Source organism: Dama dama, chromosome 13 (genome assembly GCF_033118175.1).
Source record: "Dama dama isolate Ldn47 chromosome 13, ASM3311817v1, whole genome shotgun sequence".
In the NCBI taxonomy this organism is placed as follows: Eukaryota; Metazoa; Chordata; class Mammalia; order Artiodactyla; family Cervidae; genus Dama; species Dama dama.
In genome coordinates, this window is record NC_083693.1 from 34791188 (window position 1) to 34806452 (window position 15265).

Consider the following 15265-nt stretch of genomic DNA (forward strand, 5'->3'; position numbering starts at 1 on the left):
TCATAGTGAAAATGAACACGGAAAATCTTTACAGTTAATGCAAGCACTTAAGATTTTTTTTTTCCATGTTCCAAATCTCACTCAGTCACACAGGATGTAACGTTTGTAGCTGTAATCACAGCATCCGTAACATTTGGTGCTCAACGTTTCCGCACACTCTTGTCACACCTTGTGGTGTTTCCAGTCCTCCCTGTGGCCACCGCTGCTGACCGTGTTTACTCAGCAAATGAATAGATGTGGTTTACAAAGCCGCTCCCCTGTCACAGCCAGCTGTGTGGGGACAGCTCTTGTTTCCTGCCCCTGAATCATTTCCTTAGCACAGCCCCTGCTGCAGGGCGACCACCTGCAAGGCTGTGACCGCAGCCGCCCTTTCTGATGTGGCCTCCGTCCTGTTTTCCGAGAAGACTGCGTCCACACAGGCTTCTCTTGCAGGGTGTGAGCGGGATAGTTTCAGTACCATGCCAGCACACTGCGCGCTTTTACCAACTCAGTAGGTGAAAAATTGTACTTTGAGATTATTTTAATTTGCGCTTATATTGCTTATTTTAATGGTGAAAATATTTCCCTACTTGCTCATTATATGTATATAATATATATATACACATATATATATTTATGTATTATTGTTGTTTAGTCGTGAAGCCATGTCCGACTCTTTTGCCACCACATGGACTGTAGCCCTCTAGGCTCCTCTGTCCATGGGCTTTCCCAGCAAGAAATCCCATTTCCTTCTCTAGGAGATCTTCCTGACCCAGGGATCAAACCTGTGTCTGTTGCGCGTCTGTGTTAGCAGGCAGGTTCTTTACCAGCTGAGCCACCAGGGAATCAAAAGCAACTATACTCAATAAAATTGACTTTTTTAAAAAAACCCACTTATTTCCTAAATATTGGCAACCTAAGCCAGGTTTGATCCCTGGGTCAGGAAGACCTCCCCTCCTCCCAGAGGAGGAAATGGAAACCCACTCCAGTATTCTTGCCTGGAGAATCCCGTGGACAGAGGAACCTGGCGGGCTACAGTCCATGGGGTTGAAAAGAGTCAGACACCACTGATCGACTAGCACTTTCACTTTCCAACTTACAATATAAGACTTGGAGCCTTGATTTGGAACATGAAGAAATAAAATCAGTCAAAACTGAAAACGATTTAGAGATCCAACGGGTGTCACCTGCTGTGCCCTTGGGGAGCAAGGGACATTCAGGTTCCACCCTGTCACCCCCACATCTATTTTTCCTGACTCTGCTGACCCCTTGTTTCACAGGCAGCTCCAGCAGCAGCAGGCAGAGCTGGAAGTGCACCAGAGAGACGGGCTGTCATCATACGACTTGTCGCAGGTGAATTTCTAGAAAACTCTTTCCCAATTAGAACTGTCTCCAACCAAAAGACTGCAGACTAAATCCCCTCAGCCCAGCAGGTGCTGTTGCTCCCTCCACCCACACTGCAGAAAGCATTTTGGGCCCCATAGTGTGTGTGTGTGTGCAATGGAGGTCTACTGTGACTCTTCCATGCAGAACTGAGCCATGCAGAGTGTAGAACGCAAGTGTTGAGAGCTGCGGTCAGCCAGTACAGTAAGTTCCCTCCATACAGAGTTCAAGCTATGAGCTTTCAAAGATGCAAATGTGGGTTTGCATATCCAACCACATGAGTTAGTTCTCATGTCTGGCGTACACTATCATGTGTGTACAGCATGTACAGTGGTTGTGCCTGTGTGTATTTTACTGTACAGTACTATATAGAGGACAGCAGTGCAGTGTCTATTTCAAGCCCAGGGTGTCGGGAAGCAAGCATAAAAGCAGTGATGATGTAGCTGGTGCTCCTGTACTTTTTAAGGTACTGTACTGTAAGATTAAAAATGTTCTCTTAATTTTTTTTGTGCAGATATGTGTGAAAAGTATTATAAACCTATGAGAGTAAAGTACTATATAGCCGAGTGTGTTAGTTGGGCACCTAGACTAATTTTGTCAGACTTACAAGCAAATTGGTCTTATGAACATGCTCTCAGAACAGAACTGGTTCATATGTAAGGGACTTACTGGTACTGAGATCCAGAGGCTGTGTGGGAACTCGGAGACCACCCAGCTCTGAACCTTGTCAGCCCTGCAGCCTTTACGCTGCCCCTCCCACCTTTAATCTGCACCCCAATGTTCTCAGGGCACCTCTTCCTGACCATCTCCTCAGGCCCCCCTCCTTCCCTTCTCCTTCCTCCTCTTCTCACTGCTTCTGGCCTTAGAGAAACTGAAGCTTGTGTTGGTACTTGGCGTCTCACTCCAATTAAACTTTATGTTCACTTTCCCTGATATTTAGACTAAGTTGATCATTTTTATTTCTCTCTCTCCAAGTGATCGGTGGAACTCCAGTGAGCCTTCTGTGACCCCTTGTTCACACCCACACCTGTGTGTTCTAGGCTTTCACATATACAAAACTCCCTGCCCTACCCAGCACCCCAGCCTGAGATGCCAGCGATTCCGAGGGAGGGGAAACTGGTATGTCTGTTCTGCCCCTCACACCCAGGGATGCTGTTGTGTTTTCATTTGCAAACAGGTGCCTGTCCCCAACCTACCAGCCGGGGTTCATGATGCAGGGAAGTCTGTGGAAAAGGCAGATGCAATCTTTTCCCAGGAAAGAGATCCACGGTTTGCCGAAATGTTTGCAGGAATCAGTGCGTGTAAGTTCCCAAAGAGTGCTGATGTGGTGGGATGGTGGGGTTTATAGTCGCCACAAGCCAGCTGGAGGCAGCCACCCTTGAGGGTGAATTTACGGTGACTGCTGCAAGGTGTAAAAGGAACACAAAATTCAGGGGTCCTAATGAATCCTCTCTTTTCTCAAACTCACCTCTCATTTACCTGTTACCTGGGGCAACCACCTGACATCTCATGGGCCTCTGACAAACACCTGGGCCTCTGACATCTCATCTTCAAAATTTGAGGAATTGGAGTAAATGAGCTCTATTCATCATGGTACAGTTTAGTATTATCAAGCCAAAGACATGTCCCTATTTTTAAAAAATCTTAATCTCTAATGTAGAGAGGACCATATTTTAAAATAAAAATAGGCATAAAAAGGAAAGTAAAAATTATCCAGTATCCTACCACATAGATTTAATCTTTTTTAACTTTTTAAAGCTTGTCCTTTTTGTCTTTCTACACATTGTTGTTGTTCAGTTGCTAAGTTGTGTCTGACTCTTTGCAATCTCCTGGGCTGCAGCACACCAGGTTTCCCTGTCTTTCACTATCTCCCAGAGCTTGCTCAAACTCATGTCCATTGAGTCAGTGATGCCATACAACCATCTCATCCTCCGTCTCCTGCTTCTCTTCCTGGCCTCAACCTTTCCCGGCATCAGGAACTTTTCCAGTGTGTCAGCGCTTCGTATCACATGGCCAAAGTATTGGAGCTTCAGCTTCAGCATCAGTCCTTCCAATGGATATTCAGGGTTGATTTCCTTTAGGATTGACTGGCTTGATCTTGATGTTCAAGGCCAAACAACGAACATGGAGGGAGCATAGCGCCCCCTCCAGCAGGAGACAGCTGGGTTAAAGATTTACTGAGCATGGCCCTGCCCATCAGAGCAAGATCGTTTTCTCCACATATGAATTCTTTTTATATACAGAATTGAGCTCATACTATTTGGTAGCTTACTTTTTCACATGTCTATTACAAACATCTTTCTAGGTTATTAAATAATCTGCATTGTTACTGCCTGCATAGTGTTCCAATGTATGAGTGTTCATAAATCTTCGTTTGTGGTGGTCACCAAGGTGTCCACCTGTGTTAGTGTCACTATTAGAGAAAGTGGTACCATTCATGGGACTTCCCTGATGTCCAGTGGTTCGGACCCAGTGCTTGCACAACAAGGGTTGCAGGTTCAATCCCTGGTCAGGGAACTAAGATCCCTACTTGCTGCACGGCGCAGCCAAAAAAATAAATAATAAAATGATATAAGAAATTTTATAAAGAAACAAAATGGTGCTGCCAAAGTTCAGGTGTCACATGGAACCCACTTGTGTAGCCGCCTCACTCGCCCACTCAGACTGCCACTGAGATCAGCAACATATAAAACTTGGAAATGTTGTTGTTGGTTCCAAAATTCAGGAAAAAAGATTCCATTTTCATGGGATCAGCGAGATACAGCACAATTGGGATCAGTTTAGGGAGATACCAGCCGACTCATGCCACAGAATTGTGGGAAATGCAGAAAAGGGACAGGACCCAGTGCCTCCCAGGACCAAGGAGCAGGGACAGCGTGGCCGGGGGGAGGACAGAGAGGACCTTGGCAGGTCCCAGTCCTTCTGTCAGCTCGTGGGGTGGAAGACCCCAGCCCTTATTCCCACGTGGCTGGGGACCAGATGCTAAGAAAGGAGGAAGCTGCCTGAACGGGTGGCTCAGACGGTAAAGATTCCATCTGCAGTGCGGGAGACCTGGGTTTGATCCCTGCATTGAGAAGATCCCCTGGAGGAGGGCATGGCAACCCACTCCAGTATTCTTGCCTGGAGAACCCCATGGACAGAGAAGCCTGGTGGTCTATAGTCCATGGGGTCACAAAGAGTTGGACACGACTGACTGACTACGCACAGCACAGCCTGAGCTGAGGGCAGCAGGTGCCAGCACAGCACAGCGTCCAGCCCTGAGCAGAGGACAGACCTGTTAGCATGACGCGAGGGCTCCCTGCTGGTGCTCCCCCTCCTCCCCATCGTGGGTCATCCACATGTGCCAGCTGCCCACAGCAGTATTTCCTCCACTTTCATAGAGAGATGTGGTTTCATCCAGCAAGAGGAAACAATCCCACATCTCACTGGTTCCTCTTCCTCTCAGATAAGCCTGAAATATTTGGCCACACCCACAGCATTTCTGGGAAATCCTTTTGAAATTTTAATATTGTACAGACATAGACATCTTCCCATAGAGATGACAAAATAGAAAAAAAAAAAAAGTTAACAGAAAAGGAAAAATAAGGGGAAGGAAAATACATAATCTCAAAATTTTTCCACCAACCAAGCTGCTTTCCTATATGAAAAAGCAATAGAGAGCTGGCTCAGTGGTTAAGAATCCACCGTTCCATGCAGGGGACATGGGTTCGATCCCTGGTCGGGGAACTAAGATCCCACACACAACAGAGCAACTAAGCCCACGTGCTAGAAATACTGAACCCTCACACTCCGGAATTTGTGCTCCACAATAAGAGAAGCCCTAGTGCCTCAACTAGAGAAAAAACCTGCACATCACAAGGAAGACCCAGTGCAGCCAAAAAAAGGAACAGAAGGACCTTCTCAGATATGTGCCATCTACTTATACTTCCTGGAAAAAATGACTTGCAGGAGAAGTCATTGTGAAATGAATCAAAATACAGAACACAAGATTGGAAATGATAGGTTGGAAAAGCAGCAGCAATGAAAAAGTGAAACTAGTGACATGTAGAATTAATATAAAAATTGTTAGAAGATACAAAAGATATTTAAAAATAAAAACCCAAGTCAAATCAGTTCAGCAAAAATACATACTTTGGGTGAGGGGACTAAGAACCAAAATTTCTCATCAGTCTATACTATTTTATCTCTGACATTTACAAAGATATATAACTTCAAGTATTTAAACATAACTACTAATGAATGGTAAAAAGAAAGAAAAAAAAAAGGAAAGGAAAGAGGTCTCACTTCCAAACCATTTCCAAGAAAAGACAAGGACATTTTTAGCAACTTGCAAAATACTCAGAAGAAAAATAAAGTGAAATAGCAAGAAACTATGAATAGCATGAGTAGTGCAATAAGTTGATGCCCAAGGGCTCCTGACTGATAGTTGTGGAATAATTGGATAGTTCTGGAATGGTATGCCCCCCAAAAATGATATTACCATAACAAAATGAAACTATTTAACCTGGAAGAGTTGATGGTGATGATGCTCCAAAACCAAGGAGGAAAGCAGAGGTGTTGACCTTGCCACACAAAGAAAAGTTAGAGCGTTCAGTGGGCAAAGAAGCTTATTTTATATAGATAAAAGGTGGAACCTAAAAATGAAGATACATCATGAACATTGAAATGTGAAATCCAAAAATAGTCTGAAACACAAGAGATCCTGATAAAGCCAAATTGCAGTGGAAGATTTCAATATGCCTTTCTCCATCTCTAACAACTCATGTAGCTCAAAGTAATAACAAAGATATAGAAAATTAAAAATTATATATATATATAATTTTAAGTGTATGCGTGCTCAGTCGTGTCTGACTCTGCAACCCCATGGATGATAGCCCACTAGACTCCTCTGTCCATGGGATTTCCCAGACAAGAATACTGGAGTGGGTTGCTATTTCCTCCTCCAGGGGATCTTCCCAACCCAGGGATCGAACCCATGTGTCCTTCATTGGCAGGCAGATTTTTTTTTACTACTGAGCCACCTGAGAAGCCCATGTGATTTTATAGACATATGTAATTTTGTACCACACAAACATCCTGGAGCACTGAGAAAAAGAAATGTTTCTTATTTAACCAACAACCAAAAATCTTAAATACATGAGAGAAAAACGGCTTGTTTATAGTCAAGAGAAATTCAGAAGTCTTTCTTACTCCTGCAACTTTTAATTTTATTTAATTTTTTGGCAACCTCATGTGGCTTGCAGGATCTTAGTTCCCTGACTGGGGATCAAACCTATGCCCCTAACAGTGGGAGCATGGAATCTTAACCACTGGACCTCCAGGGAAGTCCCCCTCCTGCAACTTTTAGCCTCGTCTCTTTCTCTCCAAGATGCAAGGCCTTGTGATTAGGTTAGAAATACACACCCAAGAGTCTGATCCCTTTTGGTCCTGTAGGGATTTCCCACTGCGCAACACCATCATTGCAGCAGAAGACCATGGAGCAGTGAAACTGCTCAGCGCCTCTCTGTTTTTAAAAACGTCATGGAGGTTTGTTGACACATGTGGGAGATTTAACCATGGCCCCTTTAGCCCAATCCCGGGGCCCCAGGTCTGGGATCCTAAGTGTTCATCACTGCTAATGGCCACCCAGGGAAGGATCGGCCCGCTCCGCCCATCCCCCCACCAGCAGGCCCAGAGACAGGTGCAGATGTGGGGTCTGTCTAGGCACAGAATAGCTGCCATGTAACTCATCTGCATCTCCTTTATTCTGGTATCTTGCTGCAAGTAGAGATGTTAGAGATTATAGGAATAAGATGCAAGCGGGGTCTTTGAGCTTCTGGGGAAATGGCAGGGTGCTTCGAGGGAGCCCTGGGCCCCTCGATTAGAAGAGGGAGTGAGAGAGCTCCCATCCCCACTGCTGTTTCTCAAACTACCACCCTCTTGCTCGTGTCAGATCTAAAGGCCCAGCTGGGATTTAGCCCATTTCTTTAGCCTCTCTCTGTGGGTGCTCGGGGCTCCCTGCCCTGGGGTCTGTAGGGCTGGAACTCTTCCAAGGTGACCCTTGCTCTACTTTTCCCAGCGGAGAAGAAGATGATGAGCTCAGCTTCTGCGGCAGGAACGCAGCAGATCTACTCCCAAGGAAGCCCGTTCCCTGCTGGACACTCGGGAAAGGCCTTCAGGTACCAGTCAGGAGTGTGGGGCACGGGGCAGGGGCGGGCAAGAGGGCAGGAAGAGGGCCCTCCCCAGTGAAGCCCTGGGTCTCAGAGTCTGGCTCTGTGTGCAGCAAATACTGCCAACCTCACTTAGTGCTTACCCATTCGAATGCCCGGGCTTCCCAGATGGCTCAGTGGTAAAGAACCTGCCTGCCAGTGCAGGAGATGTGGGTTCAATCCCTGGGTCAGGTAGACCCCCTAGAGAAGGAAGTGGCAACCCACTCCAGTATTCTTGCCTGGAGAATCCCATGGATAGAGGAGCCTGGCAGGCTACAGTCCATGGGGTCGCAAAGAGTCAGAGATGACTAAGCACACACACACACACACACACACACACACATTTGTATGCCAGGGCCAGGCTGAGGGGTCCAGGAGCTCCAGTTCTGACCTGCAAGCCCTTGATGAGCCACCGTAAGTAGAAGGTGTCGATTACTCTTTCTTGGATGTGAACGGTGCCAGCCACTGTGTTGTGCAGAGGTGCCTGCCATGGAGAAGGGAGTGGGGTGGCTCTAGCCAGGACAGACCTAGGAACACCTGACAAGGCAGCAGGAAGTACCCTGTCCCTGGGTTTCTAGAGGCCAGAGCGACCTCCAAGGGGGAGAGGACCACTCAGCCCATCAGCCTAAAGGGCTGCCTATGGGAGGTATAAGTAGGATGTTGTGCTTCCGGGGGTTGGTTCTTAGCATCAGGGGTCTCTTGTAAGTCACTGAGGAAGCCAACAGCACCACCAGGGATGGGGTCTGGCTCCAGGGGCTCCCAGGGCAGCAGGAGCAGGGGCTGGGGAGCTCAGACAGACACCTTCAGGGAGGGCGGTGGGGACTTGTGTAAGCCATCGGGTGCCCCCAGACCCACTAGAAGAAGCATCTTAGACCCGTGCCTGGTGGGATGGGGCTCCCCAGGCAGCCCAGCCTCTGACTGACTCGGCCAGAGCTGAATGTCCAGTTGAAAAATCAGGCAGGGATCAAGACTGGGCAGGTGGACCAGCCACCCCAGGGAGAGGTCCCAGCTGGGATGGCCCTCACCAGGGGTCAGTGGACCGACCTCGGGGAAGCAACAAGTGGTCAGCAGCTACTCCATGAGACATTAACCCCTGAGGTCACAGAGTGGCTCTGCCAACCCCGCAGCTGGGCTGTAGTAGATGGTGACTTGTTCTGAGTCTCTGGGGAACTCTCCTGGTGCAGCTACTCTCTAGTCTGGGGATGGGAGGACAAGATGGTGGCCCCCTGTGAGCTGCCCCTGAGACATGATGCCTGCTGGTCACCTGGCTCTACAGAGCACTGGCTAAGGCTCCAGGCTCTTCCCCTGCTGCTGGTTACTCACCCACTCAGCACATGGTAACCTGCTGTAGTTCCATGCCAGGCCCGCCTAGGCCTGTGTTCATTGAGTCCTTGTAACACTTGCTGCTTCCCCCTCTCCCTCCCATCTGGACAGAGGGCAGCCAGGATGAAGCAGAGGCCAGAGGTGAGGAGGCTAGCCAGGCACAGCATGGTGGGGGCAGAGGTAGGGGGAGGCCCGGAAGCAAAAAATCAGATGGGCACCTGCTGCAAGGGTAGGTACACAGGCATCAGGATTGTGCTGAACGGAGTCCAGGAGACAGGAGACATGGGGACTCCTGGAGTCTGGGAGGAAAAGAATAAGATGAATACATGAGTCTTGACTGCTCTGCTTGGCTTGGGAGTTTGGTCTCCATCACTGGGACGGCTCATGATAGAAAAGGGGCTTAAGGAAACGAGGTCCCGGAGAAAGTTTGTGATGACAGGGTGTAAGGGGTGGAGTGGAGGAGTGAGGCTGCAGGCAGGTGCTTAGAATAGATGGTCCAGGCAGAGATGCTGAGTTTGCACCAGCTGTTGTCACTGAAACAGAAGAGGGGGGCCAGTCCCCTTGTGGAGCCTGGCATTGGGGAGGCTCTCACTAGATCACTGGTCTATAGAACAAATGTGTTAATTAGTTAAAAGAGTGCCATGAAGCTGTAAGCTTGTAGGATGGACAATTTCCTGTACATCTGCAGGGCCTGAGCTGGATTGAGTGGGAACGGACATGGGGTGAGTGGCACTGAGCCCTTGGCAGGATGGCGCAGCTTTGGCTGCATGTCCCTAAGTTTGTCCCCCACCCAAGTCCTGCTATGGTCCCACGGGCCCTGTGCACCAGGACACCTTTCCTGGGGTCCACAGCACTCCTGCCAGCTCTCCAGTCAGTGCTGTGAGGGCAGCCAGGGCCAAGGGGTGGAGGAGACCCCAGCCACCCCAGTAGAGAACAGTGATCAGAAAAGGCCCCGAGGTCACATACACACATCAAGAGGGAGATGGGAAATGAGCCCTGTGTTAAGTGAGGAAGGGATCTTGGGAGTGAAGTTCTTCTTAATCAAGGTTAGTGCAGGAATTTTTTTTTTTTTTTGGCTGCACTTCATTGCGGCACTCTGGCATCTCTAGTTGTGGCACACAGGCTTAGTTGCCCCTAGGCATGTAGGATCTTAGTTCCCCAGCCAGGGATGGAACCTGAGCCCCCTGTGTTGGAAGGTGGAGTCTTAACTGCTGGATCACCAGGAAAGTCCCATGGTGCTCTTTCTTCCCTCGCAGCTCTGCCGTGGTGCACGTGCCTGGAGTAAACGACATCCAGTCCTCGTCCTCAACAAGTCAGAACATGTCCCAGATCTCCAGGCAGCTCAACCAGAGTCAGGTGGCCTGGACAGGAAGCCGGCCGCCCTTTCCAGGACAGGTATGGGCGTCAGCAAGGGCTTTGCCCCAGGTCCCCAGAGGGCGCAGAGCACCTGAGCTGTGCTCTCTGGGGATCCCGACTCTGAGACCAGGTCAGTGCATGGAGCTGGAGCTGACTGCCTCAACCACGGCCGGGCTCCTAGGAGCACAGGGGCGAAGGGTACTTTGAGAACCAGGTACACATCAATGGTACCAAGGTTTCACAGCCTTTTCTCCCAGCAGTCTGGAGGCAGCTCTGGGGAGCCCAGGGGAGGGGACAGGCACTCAGAGACCCTCCATCAGGAGCAAGCCCCTCACCACTCAGGACCTCAGTTCCCTTGGCCCAGGAGTGCATGAGGACATCAACCTGGGGTCGCACCTGGCTCCCTGTCGTCACTGTGGGGACATCTGTATCCTGGACTGGTAGAGTCCTTGCCAAGGTCCCCTAAGCAGAAGGCAGAGGACTTAGATCACTGAGTCCCTGGAGGGCAATTTCAACCAGACCCTGAAGATCCAGGGCCTGAGTCCTGTTTCTTGGGCCAGCACATGTTGGCCTGATCCTGGGCATGGCACCCAGGAGGCCACTAGAGTCACTGTCAGCCCAGAGCAGGGCTGCCAGTGCAGGCTGGACCTGCTCGGGACAGTGACCAACCGGGGCCGTGGGGGTGGGGGGTGCTGCTGGTGATGCTGGCCTTCTCTCCGCCTTGTCCTGATTGTAGCAAATCCCCTCGCAGTCCAGCAAGACTCAGTCTTCTCCCTTTGGGATCGGAACGAGCCACACATATCCCGCAGACCCCTCGTCCTACAGCCCTCTCTCCAGTCCGGCTACCTCCTCGCCCAGCGGGAACGCCTACTCCAGCCTAGCCAATAGGACTCCAGGCTTCGGTAGGTGGGGATGGAGGGGAAGAATTTCTGGAAGAGCCAGCTAAGATAATTTCTGAACATTCTGGGTTTGGGGGTTTGAGCCCTAGGCTCTCAGAACCCTGGTACCAGGTCTGGAGATTTCCAAATTCTCTTCTCTCTGGCCATCAGGAGGCCAGTGGTGTCCCTAAGAGACTTGTTGCCTAGACCTGGACTTTGTAGATTGACTTTATCATTGTCAAGGCTCTCAGTCTCCTGTGTACTGACGTCATCTGAGTGCTATTTTAACCATTTATGGCCCTTGGCAAGGACTTTTAGATCACCCAAGTCAAAAACCCTATACAGTAAGTCCCCTACTTATGAATGAGTTCTGTTCCAAGAGTGCATTAGTGAGTCCAACCAAGTTAGCCTAGATATCCAACTAATACAACTGGCTATATAGTACTGTACTGTCATAGATTTATAATACTTTTCACACAAATAATACATTAAAAAAAGCAAACATTTTTAATCTTACAGTTCCATACCTTGAAAAGTACAGTAATGCAGTACAATAGCTGGGCATATTTGCATCTTTGAAAGTTTTTATATAGGGAACTACTGTGATCTTGTTTCAAAAAGCTAGGGATGATCCCTAAGGTCATAGGGATGATGCATTGCGTCAACAAATTATGTACATGATAAACATTGTAAAGTTCTCTCTGTTTTTAATATTACAAGAGGGATCCTATCCCACGGAAGAACACCTTGCTTAGCTTTGTTTGCACAACTCCAGGCCCTAAAGGGTTAACTGCCTGCTCCCTCTGGTGGACTTCCCAGGAGCCCCACCACTGCTCACCCTGCGGGTGTTTAAATGACTCACTCCGAGTGTCTGCCAGGGTCCAAGTCCCACATCACAGAGCAGGAACTCAGAAAGGCTCCTGATGCTGGCAAGAAGCCTGAGCTGGTGTCCCCTTCCTGCAGGGCTGTCTGTGGAGACAGTCATGCTCAGGGGGCATTTCCTCTGCAGAATGGATCATTCTCAGGCAAGCATGAAACAGAGTCCAAACACCTGAGTTTCCATTTGAGCTGCAAGTGTCCCTTTAGGGCTATGTCAGCTTTAGGAAGTTTGTGGTGCCTTGCCCCTGGCCCACACCTGAGTTGTCAGCTGCCCCCACCCCCTGTCCAACCCCACCACTAATAGCAGCACTTTTGACCCCGCAACCCCAGGTCTGATGGTTGGGGAAGCATTTCCCAGCCCTTTAACTGTCCCTCCCCCTCAGATTCAGGTGTCTCTCTGAGTGAATCCCATAGACTTGTAGCAGGTTCTCATACTCAGCCTTTAAATATCCTTGCCAGATGATTTGGTGAGTTTAGAAGCACAGCCCCGTGTTTCAGGAAGGAGAGGCCCTTCCTGAAAGGCAGCTGCTTTCAAACCAGCCAGGAGCTCAACTTAGACCCACCCTGAGGTTGGAAGTCTCTGGTTCCCAGGAGGGCCCCCCGCTTTCTGCATGTGGAGAGACACCACCCACACCGCCAGTCTCAGCACACTTGGCACGCAGGCACCTAGTCCCTCCTGGGAGCACAGGGCCCACCAGGCACTGACCTACTTGCTGGCCCTCCTGATGCCAGGCCCTGTGCTGAGCCCTGGGAGGAGACTCGGTTCTGACCGGGTAGAAGGTTACAGTGCAGACCCTGAGGCAGGAGAGACAGACAGGTACAGGGAGGCAGGCAGGCCCGTGCTGGAGGTGCAGCAGCCGAGTCTGTTGGAAGCAAATGGGGGAGTCAGAAGAGGCTCCCAGGAGAGTCAGCACTTCCCCTGGTGTGGCCTAGAAGCATCTCAGGGCGGCCCTAATGAGAAATGAGAGGAAGCCATCCCCTGCCCCAGCGACTAGAGCTTTTAGCTCTGTGCCTCTGTCTGGTCTCCACTTAGCAAATGCTGGGCTCTGAAGTGCAAATGGAGGTGGAACACAGGAAGGACAGAGCCGGGGGCTGAGGCTGCCATACAACCCGCTGACCACGAGCAGAACTGCACAAACAGGGCTCCAGGCTGAGCAGCCACTGTTAGAGCTGCCAGGCTGCTAGCTTACTTCAGATGATGATAATACTGTAATAATCATGAGAGCAGCTCACTCATACCACATGCTTACTTTGTGCTCAACGCTTTGCACACTTGAATTTATTTAAAGCTCATGGAGGGCTTCCCAAGTGGTGCTAGTGGTAAAGAACCCACCCACCTGCCAATGCAGGAGACATAAGAGAAACAAGTTTGATCCCTGAGTTGGGAAGATCCCCTGGAGTAGGAAATGGCAACCCGCTACAGTTTTCTTGCCTGGGAAGTCCCATGGACAGAGGAGCCTGGCAGGCTACAGTCCATAGGATCACAAAGAGTGAGACACGACTTAGCGACTGAGCATGCACACATATACATATGCCTTCTGAGATGGCCCGTACCCTGTCTGTGAAGTGTGTCTCTCTAAATAAGTCTACTTCTTACCTATCAGAAAAGAAATGTCTTTAAATGTTGCCAAATGTCCCTCCAGGATGAGGGTAAGGGCAAAATCACCCATGCCTGAGAACCACTGAGCTAAACCCAGCCACTTAGGACCTCTGAATGGGACTTCAGGTAAACCTTGAGACTTACTGCAGTTTCCAAATCAAATGAATCTCACCAAAATTTTTAGTTAGCAAAAGTTGAAAGAACATTGAGTGCCAATAATTTTTTTAAGGAAGTTGTCATCCCCTTTGTCTACAGTCTAGAAACTGACAAGCTCCCCAAGATTCTGACTCTTGTGAAAGCCCACCCGGTCAGCCTAGATGGTAGCAACCTACTCGTATATTCTGTTTGGAATCCCTGGGCTGGCAGGTGGCCCAGGCATCCAGCCAGGGGATGTAGCAGCCGAGGTCTTACACAGGCCGCCCACAGAACACAAGAATCACGGCATGGCTGGAACCCATGCTTAAGGTTTGCAGTCACACACGTGGCTTTCGGATAGATGAGGCAACAAGAGGATGTTGATTACCACTGGGGCTTTTTCCAGAAAGAGGCTTGTAGGTACATATCCTGGGGGCGGGCCACGAACATGCCCTGTTCAGGGCTTCAGCATCAGAAGGATCTCGGTTCAAACCCTGGCTCTGGTATTTATAAGCTAAATGAGTTGGGCATATTTCCTGACATCTTTGAGCCCCAGTCTCTTCATCTGAAAAACGTGGACGATGGACTCATCTCATAGAGTCAGAGTGAAGAAGAAATTAAAGAATGTCTAAAAAGTACCCCGAAGGATGCCTAGCACCTGGTCAGTACTCCAAAAATGCCAAGCCCTTTCCCGCTTCCTTAGCTAGCTTATGCTGTTTCTAAAGCAAACCAGTCCTTCCCTGGTGGCCCAGTGGTTACGAATCCGCATGTCCAGTGCAGGGAGCATGGGCTTGGTCCCTGATTGAGGAGCTAAGATTCCCCCATGCCACGCAGCAGGGCCATAAATAAGTAGGCACACCCTATAGCAGTGTTAACTATTTAGTCGTCATGTTGCACTTTACATCCCTATAAAAATAAATAAATGAATAAAGCAATCCAGTTCATTGATTTTTTTTTTCTATTGCACACAGTTAGGAAGAGCACTTCCCTTCCCAGAAGTTTAAGAATTTTTGTTCTGAAATCTTGTCTTGTTCATGAATACAGCCACCCCCAGACACAAGTTGGGGAAGCTAGTCTTCCTCTAATCCTCCCCCTCCACCCCCTCCCCTGGCTCTGGCTGTCACCAAGGAAGACTGATGAGAGGATGGGTATTAGCTTCATTATAAGTTGGTGATATCCAGGAAGCCTTCAACAGGAATAGAAGTGAAAGTGTATAGAGCATTCTTGTTTCTTCCTCCTTTGCTCCTCTTTCCTTTCCTTCATGCTTGCCTTCAGCAGATAGTTTTTTTAATTTATTTGGCTGTGAGGGATCTTAGTTTTGGCAGGTGGGATCTAGTTCCCTGACCAGGGATTGAACCTGGACCCCCTGCATTGGGAATGCAGACTCTTAGCCACTGGACCACCAGGGAAGTCCCAGCAGACACTTATGGAGACCTGCTTTATTTCAGGCACTGTACTCAGTGAGGCCTGGAACAGATGTTTTAATATACAAGGTCCCTGCCCTTGAGTTACTCACATCTGGGGATGAGTCATCTTAGCATGAC

General features: G+C 49.2%; 1 protein-coding gene and 1 non-coding gene across 4 annotated transcripts in view; one reads left to right on the plus strand and one right to left on the minus strand.

The window, feature by feature from the left end:
* ARNT2 (aryl hydrocarbon receptor nuclear translocator 2) overlaps window positions 1-15265 on the plus strand; it is a 181371-nt gene that overhangs the window by 156516 nt on the left and 9590 nt on the right. For 2 of the 3 annotated variants that reach the window (XM_061158849.1, XM_061158847.1), the window contains exons 13-17: window positions 1260-1332; window positions 2540-2663; window positions 7421-7520; window positions 10130-10268; window positions 10966-11131. In XM_061158849.1, the coding sequence (XP_061014832.1) occupies window positions 1260-1332; window positions 2540-2663; window positions 7421-7520; window positions 10130-10268; window positions 10966-11131 (602 nt within the window). The remainder of the gene's footprint in view (window positions 1-1259; window positions 1333-2539; window positions 2664-7420; window positions 7521-10129; window positions 10269-10965; window positions 11132-15265) is intronic. The other variant, XM_061158848.1, reaches the window with a different exon arrangement.
* Window positions 15058-15130, minus strand: TRNAG-CCC (transfer RNA glycine (anticodon CCC)). The gene has a single exon. It is a non-coding gene; the product is annotated as a tRNA-Gly (tRNA).